The sequence below is a fragment of the Oryctolagus cuniculus genome, chromosome X (assembly GCF_051225735.1).
Source record: "Oryctolagus cuniculus isolate XC-2025 breed Fujian yellow rabbit chromosome X, ASM5122573v1, whole genome shotgun sequence".
NCBI lineage: Eukaryota > Metazoa > Chordata > Mammalia > Lagomorpha > Leporidae > Oryctolagus > Oryctolagus cuniculus.
Genome location: NC_142888.1, coordinates 32,743,825 through 32,769,614, shown reverse-complemented (window position 1 = coordinate 32,769,614; position 25,790 = coordinate 32,743,825). Strand labels below are relative to the sequence as shown.

The window sequence follows — 25,790 nt, the reverse complement described above, 5'->3', positions numbered from 1 at the left end:
GAAGAGTCATATTCCAAGAAAACTTATTATCAAAAACAATGACAACAAACTGTAGCAGTTTAGAGCTGGTGCTGGGGGGAGAAAAGCCCTGAGGAGTAGGCAGAGAAGTTCTATTTGTGGTGACCAAAATGTTAGCCAATTGAATTATGGTGCTATTTGCACACCTTTGTGAATACACTAGAAACCACTGAATTGTCACTTCTGATTTGTGAATCTAATGTGAATTATATCTCAATAATGCTGTTTCTTTGAAGAGTTTTTTTTAATGTATTTAAAAGGCAGAGTGAGAGAGAGAGAGAGAGAGAGAGAGAGAGAGAGAGAGATCTTCCATTCACTGGTTCATTGCCAAATGAGTATAATGGCTGTGGCTGGTCCAGGCCAGAACCAGAAACCAGGAGTTTGATCCAGGACTCTGACATGGGTCCAGGGGCCCAAGTATTCAGGCCATCTTCTGCTGCCTTCCTGCAACATTAGCAGTGAGATGGATGAGAAGTGGAGCTGCCAGGAGTGAAATTAGGACTCATTCAGGATTGGAACAACAGTGGTGGCTAACTGTTCCTGTCTCTCAAATAAAATAAAAATAATTTTAAAATTTTTATTTTAGTGCAAAATTTTCAGATTCATAATGGATTTTCATAATATGTATTTCCACAGACTTTTTAAAATATTTATATTTGTTTGTTTATTTGTTTATTTGAAAAGCAGAGCAACCGAAAGACCTTCCATATGGTATTTCATGTTCCCTGTGTCTGCAATAGGCAGGTCTGGGCCAAAGCACCCCGAGGAATCTAGGAACTCCATTCAGGTCCCCCATTTGTGTGGCAGGGATCCAAGTACTTGAGCCATCATCTGCTGTTTTTCCAGGAGCATTAGCAAGAAGATGGATTAGAAGCAAATTAGCCATGTCTCAAACCAGCACTCTGATAATGGGATATTGGTATCACAAGCAGTGGTTTTTAAGCTATTGCACCACAATACCAGCCCCTTTTTAAATCCCTCATATAAGGAATTCTGAAAATCCAACAGTTTAGTAAAAACAATCTAATTAGAAAATGAGCAGAGAATGTAAAGAGACATTTCAGCAAATGGGATACATGGATAGCAAATATGGACATGGTGACATGTTCTGCATCATTAGCTATCAAGTAAAGGCAAACATACCTGGGCCTCAGTGTTTCTTCCTGGGAAAATGCAAAGATAGGGAAAAGAGGTGTTAAGTCAGAACTGAGGAAAGCATGAGAGTAGATGGTTGGATGAAAGGAGAGCAAAGAGTAATGAAGATATGAGGCTTGGTCGATATTCTGTCTTGGGCTAGAGTTGGTTACAGCTTGACCATGTTTCTCATATCTCCCTGAATTACCAACCTGAAAATGCTAACTCATCAGCCATGGAAGAGGTCACCGGTAGAAGCCAGGGCAGCCCATGTGGTTATAGCCCCAGCCTCTATACTGTTGACTGACATAATTACGTAGGGCTAGGCTTGGCACACTTCTCCTGTAAAAAGTCAGAAATTAAATACTTTTGGGTATTCAGGCCAGATGGCCTCTTTGGCAACTACTCAACTGTGCCACTGTAGCACAAAAGCAGTCACAGATAATATGTAGATAAATGAATGTGGCTGTGTTCCCATAAAACTTCATTATTGAACACTGAAATTCAAATTGCATATAATTTTCACATGTCCCAAACTATTTTATTGTTACTTTATTAAGCACTTAAAAAATATAAATGGTATTCTTAGCTCATAGGATGTAAGGAAACATCAAGAGTTAGCAAACCAGTATAACAGTTTGCTGACCCCTGATATAGAATTTAGATGAGGAGGTTTGTAATGGAGTATGTGTACAATTGACACTTAATACTTGATTTACAATGCAGTGATATCCTTAAATCCAAAAGCTCTTTTTAAAAAATTATTTATTTATTTATTTGAAAGGGAGAGAGATGGAGAGAGGGACAGAGAGAGGATGAGGAGATTCTATCTACTGATTCACTTCACAAAGGGTCACAACAGCCAGGGTGGGCCAGGCCAACCAGGCCAAAGCCAGGAGACAGGAACTCCACGCAAATCTCCAAGGTGGTGGCAGGGGTCTAAGTACTTGGGTCATCCTCTACTGTTTTCCCAGGTGCATTAGCAGGGAACTTAGATTCATAAATTCTACTTCTAGAAACTCATCACTAGGGATCAACATTGTGGGGTGACAGGTTAAGCTGCCACTTAGGATGTTGGCATCCCATATTGGAGGGCCAGTTGGAGCCCTGGCTGCTCCATTACCGACCAGGCTTCCTACAAATGTACCTGAGAAGGCAGTGGATGATGTTCCAAATACTTGGGCCCCTACCACCCACATGAAAGACCCAGTTGAAGTTCTAGGCTCCTGACTTCAGCCTAGATCATTCCCAGCTATTGCAACCATTTGGGATATGAACCAAAATCCTGTTTTATCACCAGGATATAATTATGGTTGCACACCAAAATTTGCAAGCAAATACAGTTATCCCATCCCAGACTATAACAATGATAAAAACTGGACATTTAAACATCCAATAACAGAAGAGTGGCTCAAATATCTGTAGCCATCCAAAGGACAGAGTGGAAATGCAGCCGTGTCAACAATTATTTTGTAATCTGGAGAGAAAGTAAAAGTGGCCAAATATTCACTGCCGCGAGCGTCTCGGGGAGTCTGGCCAGCAGACTCAACCCAGGGCCCGCGAGGACGGTTTCTCGGGCGAGAAAAGAACGAACGGCGCTTATCGGTCTTCAGTAGACTTTTTATTAGAGAAAGTAGACGTGACAGAGGTAGAGAGGGAGGAGGAAAGGAGAGGAGAGAGAGAAGAGCTTCCGCCTTACACCCGCGGCTTATATACAAAATGTGACCAATCAGAAGCAAGCTAGAGTCCATCCGGTCTCTGTTCACGTGAAGGGCACGCGTCCTTCGGCCAATCAGGTGAGGTGTCACGCAGCAGGCAGGCAGGCAGACTCACTACGGGGATCCTGGCGCCATCTTGTTTACTGCGACCTTGATCCCTCCACCTCTGGAGAGCCCTGCCCGTTGGAAAGTCCCCGGTCAAAACTGAAACTAAAAACCTCTGCCTAGCAATGCCGCCATAGACTATTCCCCAACATCTCCCCCTTCTTTATTTTAAATTGGTGGCGTGGAAACGTGTCTGTCTTAGGCGACCAGGAACGCAATACCGCCATACCTGTCATGGGGTCGGGGGGGGGGGAACATGCCCCTCCGCCCTGTCTTAGGTTGCTCGGCATGCCTCCCAGAACTTACCCGTCTTTGACTACTGTTCCAACATGCTAAGCCACACTCCAGCTTGGGGGTTAGTCATGGGGTATTGTTTGTGCATCACTAACATGGCTTGTTTAACCACCAGCTGCGTTTGCCTATGGCGGCGTATAATGGAGATCAGGAGGCGAAGTAGCCCAGAACCAAACAAGAGTACCACAATAAACAGGGCCCCGATGGCCACCCATTCTTTAACCGTGTTCCAGGATTTGCTGAACTGGGACCCTAGGGTCGCAAAGGGCGACCATATAGTTGTACCAGAAGGAGAGGTTTTCCTTAACCGTAATATATCACGTCGCAGCTTATCTAACAGCAGAGTGAAATTGCTATTCCAAGCAGTATTTATCATTTTTCCTAAAGCTTTAGAGTCATTGGCTAAATGAGAAAATTCTGCTGCTTTAAAGGGAGTAACACAAGTGGACACGGGTTGAAGTAAGCATGGCATACCTGCAAGAGCCACCAATAAGTCCAGCTCTTCCTGCATAACATCTACACGCTGATTTAGCATTCGGAGGCCGGTATAGAAGTGTAGGTCCATTTCTTGTTGATGTTCCAGCGACGCAGCCGTGTCCTTAGTAATGTTATCCAGTGTGGATAGGGTGGAAGCCTGAGAGACTGCCATACCGCACCGGCTGACAAGGCTGCAATAATGGCTACAACAATGGCGGTGGCACCAAAGTCTCTCCAGTTGCGGAGGGCGACTGCAAAGTCCTGTTCGCGTACCAGTACCCATACTGGGACCCAAGTTGGAATGCGAACCATGACAGCCGTGTGGTTCCCATCCCAGCAGTTAGATTTCCTGAAAAACAAGTACAATTAATGTCTTGACAAACATACCAAAGAAAAGGCGTGCTCAGGCACACAGGAGAATTGACCCTGCCTTCAGCTTTATGGGATGTGTACTTTAACGTTAGGTTAGCAGGTTGGTAGTACGAGCCGCAGAAGGTGCCGTTAGCCCAATGGAATCCTTTAAGGAAAAGTAAGGGTGTGATATCTGTACAAGCTCCAGTGTCGCTCCCCGTCTTTGTGGAGGAACGACACAGGACCCTGCGCTGTTCTTTTGTCTGCTTGGCCCTCCCCGGGTTTGCTGCTGGTTCTTCCCGGGTTGGCTACCGTCCCTTCCATGGAGGTGGAAGGGCGGTTCCCCCTGGCCACTTTCCCCACTTCCGCAGGGGAGCGGCACACCGCCGGCTGGCTCTCTCGGGGGCTGCACAGGTGTTCCCTCAGATGTTCCTGGTGCATGTTGTCTCTCTCCTCCTTTATAGTCCTCTTCCACCAATCCCAACTCTGCTACCCACACGCCGAGTACGCTGCTCTCCTCCAATCAGGAGCAGGTCCTACAGTTTATTGGTTGAACTGGAGGCAGCTGTGTAGAAGCTGTTTCTCCCTTCTCAGCGCCATATTGTGGGAGAGCAGATGCATAGAATAAGTCTTAATTCCAGTAACAGTCTAGTCCGAGTTGCTCCCCACAGATCCCCCTTTCTTTTTATTTTTGGTGTTGATACGCGCCTGTCTTCGGTGCCCCGTGGCACACACTCTGCTCTGCTTGCTGGAGTTGCCCACAGGTGCTTACAAGCCATATCAATCAGGCAAACCGAATCCGGGTCCTCTCTTCGCCATGTTGTGAGGAGGTTTTTAGGCGCTGATGCGTGCCTGAGTTCGGTGCCCTGCAGCGCATGCTCTGCTCTGCTAGAACTGCCTGCAGGTGCTTACAAGCCCTAGCAATCAGGCAAACTGAATCCAAGCCTTCTCATTGCCGTCTTGTGGGGAGACTTATTGGTGTTGATAACGTGCCTGTCTTCGGTGACCTGCAGCCGCCCACAGGTGCTTATCGTCTTACTAATCAGGCAGACTGAATCCAAGCTCTCTCATTGCCGTGCGTGTTGTGGGGAGGCCTTATTTTTCTCTATTTCTCTATCTCCGGGCATTCCTATTTCTCCTATTTTACTTCTAAACTTCTGTTTCTCTTATCCCTGTGGCATCCCGGCGCCCGCCCCAAGACTGCTTCTCAGCGCCTCGCCCCGCGGAGGGTTCCCGGCTCTGCGCCGCTTCAGCCGCGCTTCTCTCATCTGCGCGGCTTCCCGGCGCCCGCCCTGCGGCGGGTTCCCGGCTCTGCGCGGCTCGGCTTCACACGCTCCGTGGTCTCCACGGCCTTCGTGCCCGCACCACAGCCTTCGCGCTAGACCTGCGTTCCCTATCTATTCACGCCCCGTGCTCTCTCTGCATGCGGCGGCTTCCGCGAATCACACAGCCCAGCTCACGTTTCCACCACCAGCATTCAGTCCAAGTTCCCCCTGCTAACCTGGCGAAATCCAACCTGGCCCACGTCTCCGCCTCTGGTTTTTTAGATTTTCGCCTTTTGTTCCCCGGGCTGACTTGACAATCCCAAGATAGCTTACGTCTCTGCCTCGGCCTGCCCCCACGGCTTCATCCTCCCTAACATATTTTTCTCTACCTGGTATGTTTCCCTAACTTTTCTTCCAACAATATTCCCCTCTCATTTTTCCTGGCTTCTCCCCACAGTCCGTATCCGAGTCTAAGTTTCTTCTAGGTTTCACTTTCACTTTCAACCTGCAGTCCGTATCTGAGTCTAAGTTTCTTCTTGCTTTCACTTTAAATCCTAACTTCTTTCCCACAGTCCGTATACGAGTCTATGCCTAGGCTTTCAATAGCTTCTTCTGGCACCTTTTCCGTCAGGCTTTTCCCTAGGCTCTTTGCTAGTCTCTCTCTCTGGTATTTTCCCACTTCTTCCCTCCTAGGTTTCCTACCTGAGTAACGGCACCATTATGTCGCTCCCCCTCTTCGTGGAGGAATGACACTAAACCCTGCCTAGGCTTCATATCTGAGTCACGGCACCATTATGTCGCTCCCCCTCTTTGTGGAGGAACGACACAGGACCCTGCGCTGTTCTTTTGTCTGCTTGGCCCTCCCCGGGTTTGCTGCTGGTTCTTCCCGGGTTGGCTACCGTCCCTTCCACCTCCGTGGAAGGGCGGTTCCCCCTGCCACTTTCCCCACTTCCACGGGGGAGCGGCACACCGCCGGCTGGCTCTCTCGGGGGCTGCACAGGTGTTCCTTCAGATAGATGTTCCTCTTAGATGTTCCTGGTGCATGTTGTCTCTCTCCTCCTTTATAGTCCTCTTCCACCAATCCCAACTCTGCTACCCACACGCCGAGTACGCTGCTCTCCTCCAATCAGGAGCAGGTCCTACAGTTTATTGGTTGAACTGGAGGCAGCTGTGTAGAAGCTGTTTCTCCCTTCTCAGCGCCATATTGTGGGAGAGCAGATGCATAGAATAAGTCTTAATTCCAGTAACAGTCTAGTCCAAGTTGCTCCCCACACTCCAGCAGCATTACACATAACAAATGGGTCCCACACACTACCATCCTCATCGGTTTCAAACATATTTTGGTTGGACCAAGCCTGTATGCTGTTACTGAGCGGCTGTATGTGGGTGTTATTGGAATGAGGGTTGGAACAGGTCACATTTGTAGTAGTAAAGCGGGTAATGACTGAATTATTGAGGGCTGTCCAGCCCCCGAATAATGCATGGTGAGTGAGAAAGAATCCATGACCTAACTGCACGTGAACCGTGCTAGATAAGCAAGATGAGAAAGCGGGGCGTACAGGGTTGACTGGGGATTTACAATGCTGGATGAGGTCTACAATAGGTAAAGGCTTGTTAGAAGTGCAGTGGAGACAACACAGTGGAATGCTATTAGAGGAGAAAGAGGCCACGTTGCCGGAATTATTCTGATATGAAGAGTTGGAGTGGGAAACATTCACAAAATCGCTGAGAACAAAAGGGAGTAAAACAATGCATGGTGAAGGGTGGGTGTGATTAAACCCACACTCATCCATACCGTCCTTGCTTATCTGAAAGAGATCCGGCTAGAGATAAGGTGAGATTCAGGCCAGCTTAAGCAGAGCTAGGCGAAGCTACCGGGTCAGCAGCCGGAACATTGTAGCGCTGACCAAGAGTAACATTGGCTAAGTACATTAAGGGGAGGATCTTGGAAGAGTTAGATAAAGGGAGAGGAAAAGGGAGCGCCCAAAGGAGCCCCTAGTAGGGGTTGCCCTCATCAGAGCTGCTGGTTGCGGTGGATAGGAGGATCTTCAGGAGGATGTGGTGCGTCAGCGATCTCCTCGTCCTGTTCCAGATGGTAAGCATCGTCCTTCGATGGCTTGTCTAATCTCCTTGTCCTTCTTTCCGGGGTCCACACTGGACGTGTCGCGTCCTGTGGGAGAAAACAAACTGCGCCTTGCACCCGTCGTAATATTGGGAACGGGCCTTTCCATTGATTATCCTGTGGATCCTTCCACATCACCCATTCTTTACTTGGCTTCTCAGCGGAACGTGCATGCCGTTCAGCTGGAGTGGTGCCATCCGATTTCTGATTTAAAAAATTTATGGTGTATAGGGCTGTGTTCAAGATATCTTTGGGTGAGGAGGATAATACTCCTACTACCCCTTTTTGTTTATTAATGATAAGTTTTAGATACTGATTGGTACATTCTACTATGCCTTGACCCTGTGGATTATAGGGAATTCCAGTTATATGTTGGATGCCGAATTGTATTAAGAAATCTCAAAATTTTGCAGAGGTGTAAGCGGGACCATTGTCTGTTTTAATGACTTGTGGGGTTCCCCAGGTGGCAAAACATTGTAAACAATGTTGAACGACACAAGTGGTGGATTCTTTGGCCATGGCCGAAGCCATGACCACACCTGAGTATGTGTCCACAGTGACATGAACACAATTAACTCTGCCAAATGAAAGTATGTGAGTGACGTCCATTTGCCAAATGTGACAGGGATACAATCCTCTGGGGTTAGCCCCTGTAGGTGCAGGCAGAGGAATATGTATCATGCATTGCTCACAGGTACGGACAATGTCTTTGGCCTTGGCAAGTTGAATGTTAAACCTTTTGCTGAGGGTTAGGATATTTACAGGCCATTTTTGGTGAAACTCTCTTGCTAATTCTAGGGCTGAGCATGCAAGTTGGAAGCGAGAATATTGATCGGCTAAGTGATTGCCTAAGGCTAGGGGACCAGGTAGCTGAGAATGAGTTCTAATATGCCCTATAAATAGAGGAGTGACTCGGGTGTATATAGCCTGACGAACAGCGTCTAGATAAGGGAAAACAGTGGAATGGCAGGATAATATAACAGGGGACAACATTAGTTTGACAGCATTAACTACATAGGCACTGTCGGATAGGATATTAATAGGTTGTGTGTAGAGAAGCAATATTTTTGATACTATGGCTAGTTCCGCATGCTGAGGGGATGGAGACATAGTAAGTACGAAATGACATTGAGCACTGACTACCACGGCTCCGGTGCCCCCTTTTGCACCATCAGTAAAGGCTATTGGGGCATTTGCAATAGGGTTGTTATACACCCTTTTGAAGTAATGTACAGGTACATTTTTACAGAATGAAATAAAGGGATGACTGGGATAATGATTATCAATTTCTATATTTAAGTGTGCCATCATATGAGCCCATTGCCAAACTTCCTTGCCCCATTCCCTAATTACTTGAGAGTCGAATGGTGTCACACATCAGTGTGGCACACGTCCTGAAAGTTCTAAAGCCTTGTTGGCAGTCTGTATAGCCAGGTTTCCCAATGCTTCTCCATATGGGAGTATTACTTTTGGTAAATGATTATGAGGATATATGAACAAGAGAGGCCATCCTTGCCAGAGTAGGGCATATGGGTAGTGAAACTCTATGAAAATCAAAATTTGAATTTCTTGGGCGGGGTCACAACGCTGCATGGCAGTGGTTTTGAGTCTTTGTTCGAACAAGAAGATCACCTCTTTTGCCTGAGGGGTCAATTGCCTGGGAGAATTAAGATTAGAATCCCCTTCTAGAAGTCGAAATAGAGGTTGCATCTCTTCAGTGGTTAATTTACAGTAAGGTCGTATCCAATTTAAGTGTCCACAGAGCCCTTGGAGATCATTGAGTGTTTTTATGTGTTGAAATATTAAAATCAAGAGGCATGACCTTAGTGGGGGTTACTTTTAGGCCCAAGTACTGTACAACAGTTTGAGATTAAATTTTTTCTGGAGCTATTTGTAGACCATTATTAGTGAGTTGTTTTTGCAAGGCAGTAAATGCCGCCAGAATGGTGTGGTCGTCCTGAGTGGCAAGGAGGATATCATCCATATAATGTAGCACTTTAATCTCAGGAAATTGTTGTCTTACTGGCAAGATGGCCTGTGCCACATATAATTGACATAGAGTAGGACTATTTGTCATGCCTTGTGGCAAGACTCTCCACTCATAACATTCGTTGGGGGCTGCATGATTTTCAGCGGGAATTGTAAAGGCAAAGCATCGGGTGTCTTGTGGGTGAAATGGAATGGAAAAGAAGCAATCTTTTAGGTCTATTACTAGCACTTTCCAGTTTTGAGGTATCATAGTTGGCACTGGGAGGCCTGGTTGCAGGGCTCCCATAGGCTGCATCTGCCGATTAATGGCTCTGAGATCATAAAGAAGACGGTATTTACCAGATTTCTTTTTTATTATAAAGATGGGTGTGTTCCATGGTGAGGTGGACCTCAAATGTCCTGCCTCTAATTGTTCTTTAACCAATTGTTTAACAGCAGCCAACTTAGGAGAAGGTAGGGGCCACTGCGGAATCCACACTGGGGTGTCCGTAAGCCATGTTAAGGGAATTGGCTGCTGTTCAGTGGCCCCTTTTGAAAACCCAGTCCTGACCTGTCTTTCCTTTGTTTCACTTTGACAGGCTCAACTATGCCTTGTCCATGTTTACCTAAGCCTCCTTGTTTGTATCCCATTTTGCCATCATTTGCCAGCCCACGCCAGCTTTACTGTTACCATCTGTGAGTGTGAGTCCTAATTGTACCAGTACTTCTCTCCCCCACAGCGTGATGGGGAGGTTACATACGTATGGTTGAAACTGTCTCTTATGTTGTTCTTCATCCTGCCATTCTAGGACTTCTGCACTCCTGGGTGGTGCCTCCGTCATTCCTAATCCTACAAGTGTATTGTCTGACTCCTGCAGGGGCCAGGAGGAGGGCCAATCCTTTCGTGCATTAATGCTCACATCGGCCCCAGTATCTAATAATCCCCTAATAGTCTTTCCTTTAATTGTTAAGGCCCAAATAGGTCGATTATCCAATGTCATAGTTAAGGCCACAAGGTGAATTCCCTGCTTCCCCCTATGGTCTGCAATGGTAGGACAATGGAGTGCTTGAGCAAGAGGCTGCCCTGGCTCGATTAGCGCAGCCTGGCTCGTGGTCTGTAAGAACACTTTTCATTTCTCTTGCAGGAAAGTCAGTCATCCTGGGACAATCTGGAGCCCTTTAAGTGAATTGGTGGCTTTGCCAATGACGAGCGCTACACCTTGCAAGGGGACTTGTCCTGTGGTCGGCTCTACCTCCACTGCCTGCGTTCCCATTGAGGGGGTTAATATTGAGGCAGTTGTGGCTCGGAGCTTGAAACAGGATATACCTGTTGGTTGTTGTTTTCCGAGTCTTTTGCACCCACTGTTGTTTGGGGCCCCGGGGCACTGGGGCCCAGTTCCCATTTTTTGGCGACTGAGAGCATTTGTTTGTTTTTTGTTCTAAGGGATTGCCTGCTTTGTCCATTTTTGAGTAGCATTCATTGGCCCAGTGGTTTCCTTTTCCACACCTGGGGCATAGTCCTGGTTGCCGACCCTGTGTCCTAGTTTCCCTGCAATCCTTTTTTAAGTGGCCCTCTTTGCCGCAGCTGAAACATTTACAGCTATTACCTCGTATAGTTTTTGCCATAGCCATGGCAGCATGGGCTCTGGGCGCAATATCATCCATCACATCCCAACATATTTTTATGAAAGTGGGAATGTCTTTATGTTGCCAAAGTCTGAGTGCTGTACAGCACGTTTTATTAGCTTGCTCATAGGCCAATCTCCTTAACAATGGGGCGGCTTCATCCACCGACTCAAACAAATTGCCCGCAGCTTCAAACAGTCTGTTAATAAAGTCTGCATATGGTTCATTGGGACCTTGGATTATTTTCGTAAGACTGTGTTTAATTTCCCCCTTTTTTGGGACCACCTTCCAAGCCCGAAGAGCCATGTCTCGAACTTGCATCAGTACTTCGTTTGGGCACCACGCTTGCGCGTCCTCTGTGTCAAAGGCTCCATTCCCAGTTAACATATCTGTGGGGAGCAACTCGGACTAGACTAAGTTACTGGAATTAAGACTTATTCTATGCATCTGCTTTCCCACAATATGGCGCTGAGAAGGGAAACAGCTTCTACACAGCTGCCTCCAGTTCAACCAATAAACTGTGGGACCTGCTCCTGATTGGAGGAGAGCAGCGTACTCGGCGTGTGGGTAGCAGAGTTGGGATTGGTGGAAGAGGACTATAAAGGAGGAGAGAGACGGCATGCACCAGGAACATCTAAGGGGAACATCTAAGAGGAACACCTGTGCAGCCCCCAAGAGAGCCGGCCGGCGGTGTGCCGCTCCCCCGCGGAAGTGGGGAATGTGGCAGGGGGAACCGCCCTTCCACGGAGGTGGAGGGGACGGTAGCCAACCTGGGAAGGACCAGCAGCCAACCCGGGAAGAACCAGCAGCAAACCCGGGGAGGGCCGAGCAGACAAAAGAACAGCGCAGGGTCCTGTGTCGTTCCTCCGCGAAGAGGGGGAGTGACATAATGGTGCCGTGACTCGGATATGAAGCCTAGGCAGGGCTTAGTGTCGTTCCTCCACGAAGAGGGGGAGCGACACATATCCTCATTCCAAGCGGGTTGCCTGTTGGCCCTATTGGCCAGTGCCTGTTTTTTTGCTAGCTCCCCATAAGCTGCGGCCCATAGAAGAGAGTCACCCCCTGACAAAACTGCCTTGACTATGTTTCTCCAATCTTCCACTATAAGGCCTCCCGATCCCATGCCTTCAAGGACTGCCTTAGTAAAATTTGCATGGGTCCCATAAAGTTGTACTGCTTGCTGCAATTCCTTAAGAAGTTTAAAGTCCACCGGTGTCCAACCTCTATTGCCCTGTTGATCTATGAATACCGGGAATATCTGTTGTGGTTTATAGAATTGTGACCAATCCGGAATCGGCCCTCGGTGGGATTGGATTCCCCTGCCGACAGGGCTGTCTCGCTCCTCCTCCTCTGGGTCAACGGGAGTCATGGCCCTTCCCTTTTCCTTCACTGCCGTCCTCCCCGAACCGAGTACAACGGGGCTCCACTGTGGGGCACTGCTAGCAAGGCAGCAACAGTGGGGAGAATCCTCAGGGTAAGGTGGGACGGAAGGCAGTGGAGGATAAAGTGGTGGGGAGATATCAGAGGGAGGGATGCTCTTCTTACTTGGCATCCCTCCACCAGCGCCACTTTCCTCCTCCAAATCTTTGCTGCTGCTATCCTTGGAATCCTTGCCTATCTTTTCTAAAATTTTTAAACCTTCATCCAGCAATTGCCCTATGGTTTCTGAGTCTGTAGCCAAAGCGTTATCAACCAAGTACCACATCCGTAAGACCGTTTCTTCAACTTTAGCGGCATGCAGTTCCCTTCCTACCGTGCGCCAGTTCTCCCTTGATAAATCCCCTCCTTCTATGAACCACGGCAAAACTTTCACCACTGCTCTGGTGAAAGAGCAGACAGTTGCAGCTTTGCCGGGAGTCCCTGTCGCTCTCAACAATCGGTTGAAGAGCAGCCGCATTTTGGCAACTGAGGGTGTATTTCCCATGGTTGCAACCTGATTTGCTTACTCAAAACCGCGGTGGTCCTAGGCTTTATCCCCTAGATTTCCGTATATGTACGTTTTAAGTTTTCTTACCTTCTCTGCCACTTGTCCCTCGCTGAGGAATCCGAGACACGGCACCACTTGCCGTGAGCGTCTCGGGGAGTCTGGCCAGCAGACTCAACCCAGGGCCTGCGACGACGGTTTCTCGGGCGAGAAAAGAATGAGAAAAGAACGAACGGCACTTATCGGTCTTCAGTAGACTTTTTATTAGAGAAAGTAGATGTGACAGAGGTAGAGAGGGAGGAGGAAAGGAGAGGAGAGAGAGCTTCCTCCTTATACCCACGGCTTATATACAAAATGTGACCAATCAGAAGCAAGCTAGAGTCCATGCATCAGGCACACCAATCCGGTCTCTGTTCACGTGAAGGGCACGCGTCCTTCGGCCAATCAGGTGAGGTGTCACGCAGCAGGCAGGCAGGCAGACTCACTGCAGGGGTCCTGGCGCCATCTTGTTGTTTACTGCGACCTCAATCCCTCCACCTCTGGAGAGCCCTGCCCGTTGGAAAGCCCCCGGTCAAAACTGAAACTAAAAACCTCTGCCTAGCAATGCCGCCACGAACTATTCCCCAACAATTCACAACTAGTAAACCTCAGTGAAGGCTCTATGTGTGTTCACTGTCAACTTTTCTATAGATTAGAAATGTAGGGGCTGGCACTGTGGCACAGTGGGTTAAAGCCAGCCTGCATCCCATATGGGCACTGGGCTTGAGTCCTGGCTGCTCCACTTCCAATCCTGCTCTCTGCTATGGCCTGGGAAAGCAGTAGAAGATGGCCCAAGTCCTTGGGCCCCTGCATCCACGTGGGAGACCCAGAAGAAGCTCCTGGCTTCTGGCTTTAGATCAGCTCAACTTTGGCCAATGCAGTCATTTGGGGAGTGAACCAGCAGAATGGCAGACCTCTCTCTCTGGCTCTACCTCTCTCTGTAACTCTGTCTTTCAAATAAATAAAATTCTTTATAAAAACGAAATGTAAAAACAAAATTGGCAACATTTTTCTTTTAAGATTTATTTATTCATTTGAAAGGCAGAGAGAGAGAGGGATCTTCCATCTGCTGGTTTACCTCCCAGATGTCTGTAATATCCAGGGCTGGGCTAGGCTGAAGCCAGGAGCCAGGAGCTTCTTCTGGGTCTCCCATATGGGTGGCACCTGGGTCATCCTCTGCTGCTTTCCCAGGCCATCAGCAGGGAGCTGGATAGGAAGTGGAGCAGCTGGGACTTGAACTGGTGCCCATATGGGATACCAGTGTTGTAGGAGTTGGCTTTAGCCACTATACAATGCCAGTCCAGGACATATATTTTTTTTAAAAAATGGGGGTTGATGTTGCTGGGGCTAGCACTGTGGTGCAGCATGTTAAGCTGCCGCTTGGGACACCAGCATCTTATACTGGAGTGTCAGTTCAAGTCCCAGCTACTATGCTTCCCATCTAGCTTCCTGCTAATGTGCCTAGGAGTTGGCAGGTGATGGCCCAAGTAATTGGGCAAGCAGCCCACATGGAAGATCTAGATAGGGTTCTTGGCTCCAGGATTCAGCCTGGCCTAGCCCTCACAGTTGAGGACATTTGGGAAGTGAACCAGTGGATGGAAGATCTCGCTCTCTCATTCTTTCTCTGTCAATCTGCCTTTCCAATAAAGCAAACAAACAGATTTTTAAAATAGAAAAGTGATTATTTTTAAAAACAGAAAAGTGTTTTTTGTGAAATATAAATTAATAGGCCTGCCCAGACCCATCCTCAGCCCATCAGAACGATATGTGTTCCTGCTGCCAAATAAAGGTAACAAATGCTTTATCTTTTTCACAAGAAAGTGGTAGAGATTAACCTTAACTGAATCTTTGTCTAACTACTTAGTGTTTGTTTAAATCACAATAAATAGCATTGTGGCACAGCAGGCTGCCACCTGTGAAGCCTGTGATGCCAGCATCCCATATAGAGTGCTGGTTTGAATTCTGGCTGCTCTGCTTCCGATCCAGCTCCCTGCCAATGCACCTGGGAAAGCAATGGAGGATGTCCCTAGTACTTGGGTCCCTACTACCCACATGGGAGATGCAGATGAAATTCCTAGTTCCTGGCTTTGGCCTGGCTGGGCCCCAGCTGCTGTTATCATTTGGGGAGTGAACCAGCGAATGGAAGATCCCTTTCTCTCTCTGTCACTCTGCCTTTTGAATAGATAAATTAAAAAAAAAATCACACTAAATGTAATTTTAACTATAACGTGAAATTTAAAAAAAAAGTATGAGGGTACTTCAGAAAGTTTATGGAAACGAATTAAAATGTAAATTTATTCTGGTGCGAAAAACTTTTGAAAGCCATGCATACACGGAGTCTTCAAAAAGTTCATGGAAATTGCACACTATGAAGAAATTATAAATGGATTTCAAAAATTTTGAACCAAACCAATCTTATTTTTCTTTACGTTATTTATTTATTTTCATTTTATTTGAAAGTCAGACAGAGTGATCTTCTATCCTCTGGGATACTCCCCAAATGCTGGCAAAAGCAAGGACTAGGCCAGGCTGAAATAAGGAGTCCAGAACTTCATCTGAGTCTCTTACATATTTTACGGGACCCAACTATGTCAGTCATCATCTGCTGCCTCCCAGGGTATGCATTATCAGAAACCTGGATCCAAAGTGAAGGAGCTGGGACTCGAACCAGGCACTCCACCAACATGTGATGCTAGTGTTCCAAGCAGGGACTTAACCACGGTTTAATTCTATTTTCCCACAAACTTTTAAAAGAACTCTCATGTCAAAACAAAACAAAACAAAACAAACAAAAAAAAAACTCAATGTTCCTTTTACAGTCACTTTTTCCTGAAGGCAAAGAAAAGCTTAACAAACAGGTTTGAGAATTTGGAAACGACAACCGAACTTTTACACGCAAATTACTTGGGAAGACTTCACAAGTAAGGGTAAGGACTCTAGGCTCTAGATATGGGAATAGCATTTGGGGGTGCGAGCATCTGAATTCTCCTCTGGGCTCAGGCCAGGACTTGCTGGGTTAGATGCTAAAGATGCAAAATACAGGCATTCAATCACTTGAGTGCATACAAAGAAAAAGCTTGCCCATTTAATTAAACACATGGGATTATTCCTAAGTACAAAATAGCAGATCTTTTGCAAACGACTCAGGGACCCTCCATTTGACTAATAAAATGAGATGCTTACACATAGTATTGCCAATCTCTGCTTAGCTCCAGTCATAGACTGTGGGCCACAGAGCTGCAATCCTCAAAGAGGAATTCTAGAAAAATGCGTCTCCATTAAAAAGTTTTTAAATGCTCATACTCGTTCCCATCACCGGGAGTGAAACGCGAACCTCTCGGGTGAAGTCAAGATGTGACTTGCCTGTCCGCCTCCCAGGCTCTGCCTTTTAAATACTAAACGCTTCATTCCCTAGCTCTACCTCCACCTGTGCGTTCTACCTCCCCTGGAAACCGCCAAATCCACAAAAGCCGCGAACAGTCCCCACAGGCTCCACGCGCTGCTTGTGCAGTTTCCAATAGGCTAGTTCATTGCCAAAGGATCTCTGCTCCCACGCCCTACAGTCCTACCTGATCTCCTTTGATTCAGTAAAGCCCTGACCTTCTCTTTTTCCCCTTGGCGGGTCTTACTTCCTTTCAGGACCGCCCCTCCCCACCTGCTTATTTGGTTGGTCAGCGCGCTTGTTATACGTCATTCACCCGCGCCACCCGGAAGCCGCGGTTATACCAACCCGTTCTTATCGCCGGCGGCCCTCAGGTAAGGGCCGCATTTTGGTATCCCTGGGTGGCCGAGTCCTAGAGTTGGGAAGGGCAGAAGGCGGAACTCCCAGCAGGACCCGAACGTGCCCATTTCCCAACGTTGAGAGGGTGGAGATGACCTGCATGAGTCCATACTGAAGTGGTCAACGTGGTCTTCCCCCTGCTCATTCCCCAGGAGCCCATAATGGAGACGCCCCCTAAAGGGCGGGTGGTTGAGGCCACGGGAGAGAAAGTTCTGCGCTATGAGGCCTTCATCAGTGACGTGCTGCAGCGGGACTTGCGGTGAGTGACAGCGAGAGGGGCGGGGCCTTCAGAATAGTCCACGTGGTGGGTGGGGCGTTTAAAGTCGGGGGCCAAGCCTTCAGATTGGTGGGCGAGACGTTCGGAGCCCGTCACCACGCGCCATTCGAAGGGGAAAGGAGGAGCGACTTCCGGGGTGCGATTTGGCTAGGACGTGGCGTTCATAGGGCGTGTCTGCGCATGCGTGGTCCCGATGTTGCTTAATGGATTAAGGGCCAAATTCCAGATCCACAGTTCTGGGGTTTGAGTTCTGGCTCGGCTACCTGCCATCCGTGTAAACATCGCACCTTGCCCCTCCTTTCTGTGCCTTATAAATTTCTCAAATCAGTAAAATGAGGAAGTTTATTACGGAACCTTATTCATGCAGTGGTTGAGTTTAAAAAAGTGTGATGCCTGAAATATGTTAAAGGTTCAAGGAATGTGAAAAGCTATTATTACTAATCTGAGCAGGAAGTAAGGCTTAGACTATGAGCATCCCGAAAGGGGTGGAGGATTTTTCTAGGGTGAAGATGAGACATAGAGATTGACATTTGGGAGTAAAGTGTAATAATAGTAAGAGCTAACACGTATATAAAGCTTATCATTTGGAAGACATCATTCTAAGTGTCTTATAGTAAACATTCATTTAATCCCAGTGCCTCCGTGAGGTTAGAATGCCACTCCTATTTTGTAGATGAGAAAACTGCATATAGAACAGTTTACTTAGTGAAGTCACACCGCTAGCAAAGGGTAGAACCCAGATTCAAACCCAGGCAGTCTGACCCAGTGTCCAGAATTTTAACTTCTACACTAAAAGGCCTACTTAGAGCATGGTAACTGGAGCACCTCAAAGAATCATGGTATAAGGTTTCCCAAGGAGGACAAAGCTGCCTGTTGGTCACCATTTGTACTTTTGTCCCATCAGAAAGGTGCTGGACCATCGAGACAAGGTATATGAGCAGCTGGCCAAATACCTTCAGCTAAGAAATGTCATTGAACGACTCCAGGTAGATATATCATGGTTGGGTACTGTTTTTTTTTTTTTTTTTTTTTTCATTTGGTTTTGGTATGTGTGTGATGGGGGGAGCATGGGAAGGAACTGAGAAGAGAGACCCTAGACCAAAACCTGTCACCTGACCTACAAATTGACCACTGACCCCTACCTCTTTTTCCCTGGCCCCACAGGAAGCTAAGCAATCGGAGTTATATATGCAGGTGGATTTGGGCTGTAACTTCTTCGTTGACACAGTGGTGTGAGTGTCTACCCGCCCTTCTGAGCCCTTCCTTCATGCAAGATATTTTTTTTTTTACCATCTTCTATGTACCAAACACTGTGCTAGATTTTACATACCTTAGGACATAACCTAAGTACTGGGAATATGACAAGAAATAAAATAGAATAAAGTCCCTGTCTTCCCAGAGTCTCAATTTGGGGAAGGGGAGGGAGTAAAAAATTAACTAAACTGTATGGTATGATAAACAGTAATAAGGATGTCTTCCACTTCCTCTAACCTCTCTCTCCTCAGCTCAGATACTTCACGCATCTATGTGGCCCTGGGATATGGTTTTTTCCTGGAATTAACACTGGCAGAAGCTCTCAAGTTCATTGATCGTAAGAGCTCACTCCTCACACAGTAAGTGCATTCTTGAAGGTAGTATCTAAAACACCCCACCATTTTTTTAAAGAATTTATTTATTTTATTTGAGAAGTAGAGTTACAGACAGTGAGAGGGAGAGATAGGGAGAAAGGTCTTCCTTCTGTTGGTTCACTCCCCAGATGGCTGCAACTGCTGGAGCTGCGCAGATCCAAAGCCAGAAACCAGGTGCTTCTTCCAGGTCTCCCACGTGGGTGCAGGAGCCCAAGCACTTGGGCCATCTTCTATTGCTTTCCCAGGCTATAGCAGAGAGCTGGATTGGAAGTGGAGCAACCGGGACTAGAACTGGTGCCTATATAAGATGCCGGCGCCACAGGTGGAGGATTGACCTGTGCCATTGCATTGGCCCCAACACCCCACCATTTTCAACACTCTTCTCCCTTAAGTTAGAGACCTACCTCCGTTCCTCCTCTGGGCTGGAGCTGAGGAAAGGGGATGCAAAGTTCAGCCCCAGGTATAGCACATAATAAACACTCCAGTAAGGGAGCTTTGTATCATTCATTCACACAAACATATTGGGCATCTTCTGTTTACCACACTCTGTGCTTGACAGTGGAGATGCCCCAGGGAACAAGACAGAAGAGTTTCTTGAGAGCTTACATTCTAGAGGGACTGTATTATTAGACCTAAATACAACTATGACCGGATCCATGAGGCCTCAGCCTGTAAATCAGTAACAGTAAAACAGGTTACCTCTAATTTCACCTGTTAATTTTCCTGCTCATTGCTGTGCTCTTGCCACAGTGACTTGCACATGCTTCTTTAAATGTCCCAAGAATGCTCTCACCTCAGGGCAGATGCCATGGCTGTTTTCTCTGCTTGCAGTGCTCTTTCCCCAGTACTCCTGTGGCTTCTTTTCTCCTCACTCCATTGTCCTGCTTAAATGTGTTTTCCTCAACAAAGTCTTTCATAACCTAACTATATAATTGCAACCCCTAGTAGTCTTTGATTCCCCTCTCTTGTTCTTTTTTCTTTTCTACCTAGCATTTGTCACTTGCTAATATTTACTGTGTAATTTATTTCTTACTCATACATATCATCTCCTCCAGTTAGGATGTAAGCTTTACAAAGGGAGAAACTTTGTCTAGACCTCAGGTGATTAGAATACTACCCAGCAGGTAGCAGACCCTCTGTGTTTGTTGAATGAATTACTGAAGCAGTGAATGGAACAGATCTATGTTGGTGGTGATGGGGAGAGAAAGGGTGGGCTCCATTTGAGTTTTAAGTTGTTGAATAAGGAAGGACAATTGGGTATATAGGTGAGGGGTTTGAAATGCAGCTGAGGAAGGCTGCCCAGCAGAGGTTCCATTTGAGTTATTTGAATGAACAAGCCATGGGGCTGTCTGGAGAAGAGCATTTCCAGCAAGGGGAGCAGTGCACCTGGCCTGCTGGAGAAACTGCCAAGAAAGGCAAACAGGGCTCAGATGGAACGAGAGTGAGGGCTCTGAGTGATAGGCTTAGACTAACAACAGCTCACAAGTGTGGATACCACTGATGTCAAATTTCTTCCTGGTTATGTTTATGCTTATTCCTACATTAATTTCTTTCAGAGTTGCCTCTCTTAGGTGTTCAGTAATTTTTCTCTTTTCAGATCTTTCTTGGGCTTCTGTTTTACAGGACTCAAAAGAATATCAGACCTGCTGAGATGTCTAAATCTTGGTGATCAGACCAGTTAGTGAATAGTTTGATCAAGGAGTCTGCCTCCATGGTCAATGCAGTTCTGCACTGGTAGTCATTTAGACCAAGTTCAGTCTTTATATCATAGCTTTCCTTTTATGTTACAAAAGATTCCTGGGCTTTTTAAATATATTTTAAGTTTTTGAGACTCTATATTTCTCAAAAATTAGGTATATAAGTTATCAGTGCCTGTCCCCTTACCTGGTCTATTAGTATGATAAAAAATGTGGTTGAGTCTCTTATTGCTTTATTATTAGTGGTTGGACTGCCTAGAAGTTTAATATTTCTAGAAGATAAAAATTTGAGTCTATCAACTATCTGGGACATTCTTTGTGGTTATTTCATGTAAGCAAAATTGCCCATCAGTTTTTCCTGTTCTTAGTATATTTTGGAGGGGATGGAGGAGAGCAAGTCTCTATATCTACTTTCCTGTTAAGCCTGAAAGGAGTGCACGTCTGCAAACAGACATGTAACTATAGAGGAAACAGCCTAACCATCTTCCTGTTAACAATGCTTTACATATTACATCAGTAGTAAAAAATTAAACATATTCCTTTTGTGTTACAAGTAGCATTTGGTAAGCTTCATGTTTTTCTCCTTTTAAGGGTTAACTTCACAGCCACTCATAGACTAAGCTTGTTTCATTGTTGCAGTAGCTAATTTTGTTCTGTCTTTTTTTAGATTTATTTATTTATTTGAAAGGTAGAGTTACAGAGAGAGAGGACGAGAGAGAGAGAGAGAAGGCTCTTTTATTCACTTGTTCACTCCCCAAATAGCTGCAACAGCCAGGGATGGGACAGACCAAAGCCAGGAGCCTGGAGTTCCATCTGGGTTTCCTGCTGGGTGGCAGGGGACTGAGCACTTGGGTCATCTGCTGCTGCTTTCCCAGGAGCATTAGCAGGGAGCTGGATTTGAAATGGAGCCCCCAGGACATGAACCGGTGCCCAAATAGCTGGTGCCAGCATCACAAGTGGCGGCTTAACCTGCTGTTCCACAATGCTAGCCGCTGTTCTCCTTTTTGACATTAAAACTGTTGGTTTGGATCTTATCAACTTTATTGCCCTGTTCTTTGGACACTACCCCAAATAACCTTGAAAGTATTGACACTCTCTAGCAACAGCACCATGCTTCATTTTTTGTACCTAAACATAGACTCACTTACCTTGTGAGGACTTCAGGCTCCTTTGAGTGGCTTAGTCATTCACTTATTCATTCAGCATACACTGGATACCTACTCTGTGCCACACACTGTTCTGGTTACAGGGGATTCAACAGGAATAAAACAGACCAAAGCCTTCACCTTCACACAGCTGACCATTCTAGTCAGGGGAGACAGACAATAAGTAAGTAAATTGTAGTATGAGAGAATTTCAAACAATTCATGGGATATGGAATTAAAAGACATTAATTTTAGTACAAAAAAAAGTTAAAATACATGCACACAAGGAGTCTTCAGTGGGCCGGCCTTGTGGTGCTTAGGGTTAAGCTGCCACATATGATGCTGGAATCCCATAGGGGTGCCAATTTGAGTTCTGACTGCTCTACATAGAGCTATGATCCAGCTCTATGCCAATGTGCCTGCGAAAGATGCTCCAAGTCCTTGGACTCCTGCCACCTATGTGGGAAACCCAGATAGAGTTTGGGCTCCTGGCTTCGGCCTGGCCCAGTCCCAGCTAACGTGGCCATTTGAGAAGTGAAGCAGCGGGTGGAAGATTGATCCCTCTCTCTCCCTCTGCCCCCTCTTTTCTCCCTCTTCCTCCCTCCCTCTCTCCCTCTTTCTCCCTCTCTCTCTCTCTCTCTTTCTCCCTTTCAAATAAATAAATAAATCTCTTTTTAAAAAATAAAGAAGTCTTCAAAAGATCTATGAAAATGCATATTATGAAAAAACTGCATGAATTTCAAATTTTTTACACCAAAATGAACATTCATTTCCATTTTCCATGAACTTTTTGAAGTACAAATGTAAGTCAGATGTTAGCAGTGCTATGGAGAAAGAACACTTAAAGAAGCATTTGGATAGATGGGAGCTGTTGTAATTTGTTTTTAAAAAGAATGGTTGGTTGAACATTAGGTGTGAGAAAGAGGAGTCCAGGTTTTTGGTGGAGCAACTGAAAGAATGGAGTTGCCAGTATCTGAGGCAGAGGAGAAGGGGAAGAGTAGATCTGGAGGGGAAGATCAAGAGCTCAATCTGAGGCCTGTTAAGTATGAAGTGCTTAGTGAACACTGAAGTCGATTTTTGAAAAGGTTTTATTTGAGAGGTAGAGTTACAGAGAGGGAGAGACAGAGAGAGAGGCCTTCCATCCGTTGGTTCACTCCCCAGATGGACGTAACGTCTGGAGCTGCACCTTTCTGAAGCCAGGAGCCAGGAGTTTCCTCTAGATCTCCCACCTGAGTGCAGCAGCCCAAGCACTTGGGCCATCTTGCACTGCTTTCCCAGGCCATAGCAGAGAGCTGGATCAGAAGAGGAGCAGTCGGCACACGAACTGGCGCCCATATGGGATGCTGGTGCCACATGCAGAGGCTTAGCTTACTACACCACAGGGTGGGCCCCAGAAGTCGATTTTTTGAAGATAGAGTTAAAACTCCTAAGTCCGGTTCAGGAAAGGTCTGGGCTGGAAATACAAAGTGTGTGAGGTATTGACATACAGATGAGTTCATCCTATTTTTTCCAGTGTAACAGCCTATCTTGTTACTATGTACTTTAGTTCAGTACTTAGATTCATTTTCCCCTCAAACTGACTGCTCCATTGACAGCATAATAAAATCCACATTTCTCATTATATGCATGATCTAGCCTTTCCTACCTTTTTGGACTTTATCTTATACCACTTTCCTTCACTGTTCACTTAATTTCTAAGTTTCTGATCTCCTGGCTGTTCCTTAAAAAACTCTTTCCTGCCTCTGGGCCCTTTTGCTGCTTAATTCTTTCTCAGTCAGTTCCTTCTCATTCTTTGTATCAGTGAGGATTATTTCAGGAGGGACTTGATCCAAATTGGCTCACACAAAAGGAATTTACTATTTTATGTATCCCAGCAGTCCGGAGCCAGGGTGGTTTAGGCACTTCTAGATTCAGGGTGCCTAAGCCTTAGCATCTTCCTAGCGTCCTATCTCACACCCAACAGCTGACCCTTTGGTAAATCCTGTAGGCTCTACTTCCAAAATGCACCCTAAATCCAGTCATTTCTCAGCCACTGTGGTCTGATCCTCCATGGCTCACCTGGACTATTGCCATAGCCACCTCACTGGACTTCCAGCTTCCACACTACTCTCCTTATCCCTAGTCACTCTACACAGCATCCAAATGGATCCTCTGTGACCCAACTCAGTTCACCTCCCTCCTCTGCTCACAGCCCTCCCCTGGCATCCAGCTCACTTAGCAGAAAAGCCAGGCTCTTTAACATGGCCTTGTAGGTTTACACAGCCTGCCTCCCACTCCCTGCACCCACCCCCTTACCTCCCTGACCTCAGCTCTTCTAGTACCTCTCACTTACTCTTCTCCAGCCACAATGCCCTATTAGCTGTGACTCAAACATGCCAGGCACACTCCCACCTCAACACCTTTGTATTTGCTGCTACTTGTGTGGAACACCGTGCAGCCTTCATATAGCACTATTTGCTTCTTTACAGCTTCACTCAAATGCTTCTCAATGGAGCTGTCCCTAGGCACTGTATTAAAAATGGCAGCTCCCACTCCCATACTACTTTCCCTCCATCACTGCTTCCTTTTTTCATTATACTTAGAACCATCTGACATACCATATATTTTAGTCCATCATTTATTTGTCTCTAAGAATTTGAGCCCCGTGTAGGCAGGATTTTTGTATGTTGTGTTTGCTGCTATCTCCCCAGTGCCTTAAACTGGCATACATTAGACATTTGGTAATCCTTGGATCAGGTCCAGACTGTGGTCAGGCATCTCTGCACAGCAGATGGGTGGAAGTCATCCCAGATGTAGGTAGTTCTTGAAGTGATGAGGAAGGGTCATCTTCATAAGTGGGGCCCACTTTGCACATTCTCGTTTCTTTTCTCCAGGCTCAGCAACAGCCTCACCAAGGACTCCATGACTATCAAGGCCCATATCCACATGTTGCTAGAGGTGAGAGCAGCTCACTCCACTCCCAGCCTCTATGTCCAGATGTGGTTAGGGTGATGACCTAAAGAAGGGAGAGAGCCGACGAAGGAAAGGACCATCTTTCCTTCTAAACTGGATCCAAGGGCGGGGAGGTCAGAGCAAGCCTGAGGTGGGGCCTGGACCCGTCCCTTGTTAAATCCTTTCTGTCCTTTTTTTCAGGGGCTTAGAGAACTACAAGGCCTGCAGAATTTCCCAGAGAAGCCTCACCATTGACTACTTACCGCATCCTCCGACATTAAAGATCCTGAATGCCTTTGAGTCACATGGCCCTTCTTTTTCCCCCTAACTCCTGCGGGTTGCCAAGGCACCCTGTTTCCAGAGTCCAGCATTAATTGGAAGATCTAGTTTCTCTATGGATCCTTTAAAGCACCCTGGAAGTCCTGCCTCCGGCCTATTGCCTGGCAGCATTTGCTACTTGACTTTAGGCTCTGCCCTCTCTGTCACCATGGCAACCTCACACACACACACCCTTCCTTGCATTCCTTTTACTGGCTATCGCCCTTTGAATTGCCATGGAGAATGGACAGGTTCAGGGTGGAGGTTTGTTCCCATGGCAATCAGCCTTTCACTCCTAGCCCTAAGGTTTAACCCTTCTTCCAAATCCCAATCGTTCCTCAGGTACCATCAATTACACCCACGCCAGGCTCAGCCCAACCTTGGCCTCTGCTTCCAGTTTCCACCAATAGGCGCAGAGCCAAATTCTGCCCTCCCTGGTCCAGCCCCCCAGTCAGCACAGAGCCAGGTTCCGCCCCCTTAATAACTCTAGCCACAGCTTGACCCTGTCTTTTCTGTGAGCACTTAGTTTCTCAACGCTCCTTTGCGAGTCTGGCAGCCATCCTGCCCTCCTACCCCCGCTCCCTTCTAAATTCGTCCCTTCTAGCCAATCACTATAGAGTTACCCTGCCCGCCTACGCAGAGCCCGGCTGGCTGCTACGCCCATTTCTATACAAGTCCTGCTTCCGCTAAGCAGCGTGGCGTGCAGCACCGCCTGCTTGGTGTTTTGGCAGCTGTCTAGGAGTCTAATCCTCCAATCAGCGGAGAACAGCACCGCACCCCACCCCGGCCCGCGCGCCCGCCATTCTTAGGGGCTGTCTGTCTGCCATCAATTCCGTTTAGGCCAATCAGTGTGAGGCAGGCGCCCCCAAGCTTATCAATTAACCACGATCTGTCGGTTCTCTTTGAGCCAATCAGCGTGGAGCACCGGCGAGGGCTAGCATGCCGCCTCGGGACTTGGGTGTCCGTCCGCGC

The 25,790-nt window shown here is 46.9% G+C and overlaps 1 protein-coding gene and 1 long non-coding RNA gene across 7 annotated transcripts; one reads left to right on the top strand and one right to left on the bottom strand.

The window, feature by feature from the left end:
• Positions 1 to 2,083: 2,083 nt before the first annotated feature.
• LOC127484850 (uncharacterized) lies at positions 2,084 to 17,058 on the bottom strand. 3 transcript variants are annotated; one of them, XR_016228089.1, is made up of 4 exons: positions 16,772 to 16,975; positions 13,093 to 16,064; positions 3,744 to 4,095; positions 2,084 to 3,046 (listed from the first exon to the last, which is right to left on the bottom strand). It is a non-coding gene; the product is annotated as an uncharacterized LOC127484850 (long non-coding RNA). The 3 variants fall into 3 exon arrangements; XR_016228088.1 differs by having other exon boundaries at positions 2,478 to 3,046; positions 13,093 to 13,551; positions 16,772 to 17,058; XR_011385565.2 differs by lacking the exons at positions 2,084 to 3,046; positions 3,744 to 4,095 and adding an exon at positions 4,102 to 7,532 and having other exon boundaries at positions 13,093 to 13,551; positions 16,772 to 17,058.
• Positions 16,764 to 25,150, top strand: UXT (ubiquitously expressed prefoldin like chaperone). 4 transcript variants are annotated; one of them, XM_002719887.6, is made up of 7 exons: positions 16,770 to 16,797; positions 16,975 to 17,081; positions 18,004 to 18,085; positions 18,264 to 18,331; positions 18,605 to 18,712; positions 24,443 to 24,506; positions 24,702 to 24,800. In XM_002719887.6, exons 2-7 carry the CDS (start codon positions 16,984 to 16,986, stop codon positions 24,753 to 24,755), a joined length of 474 nt encoding a protein of 157 aa, XP_002719933.1. In that variant the 5' UTR covers positions 16,770 to 16,797; positions 16,975 to 16,983; the 3' UTR covers positions 24,756 to 24,800. The 4 variants fall into 4 exon arrangements, with proteins under 4 accessions (XP_089180579.1, XP_002719933.1, XP_008270777.1 ...); XM_089324453.1 differs by lacking the exon at positions 18,264 to 18,331 and having other exon boundaries at positions 16,764 to 16,797; XM_008272555.5 differs by lacking the exon at positions 24,443 to 24,506 and having other exon boundaries at positions 24,702 to 25,150.
• Positions 25,151 to 25,790: the final 640 nt, after the last annotated feature.

Bases quoted from the DNA above. Each gene is read 5' to 3' on its own strand.
- UXT (XM_008272555.5), top strand. From the start codon at position 16,984: ATGGAGACGCCCCCTAAAGGGCGGGTGGTTGAGGCCACGGGAGAGAAA. The intron at 17,082-18,003 runs GTGAGTGACAGC...TTGTCCCATCAG, and splicing joins GTGCTGCAGCGGGACTTGCG to AAAGGTGCTGGACCATCGAG. The intron at 18,332-18,604 runs GTGAGTGTCTAC...CTCTCTCCTCAG, and splicing joins TTCTTCGTTGACACAGTGGT to CTCAGATACTTCACGCATCT.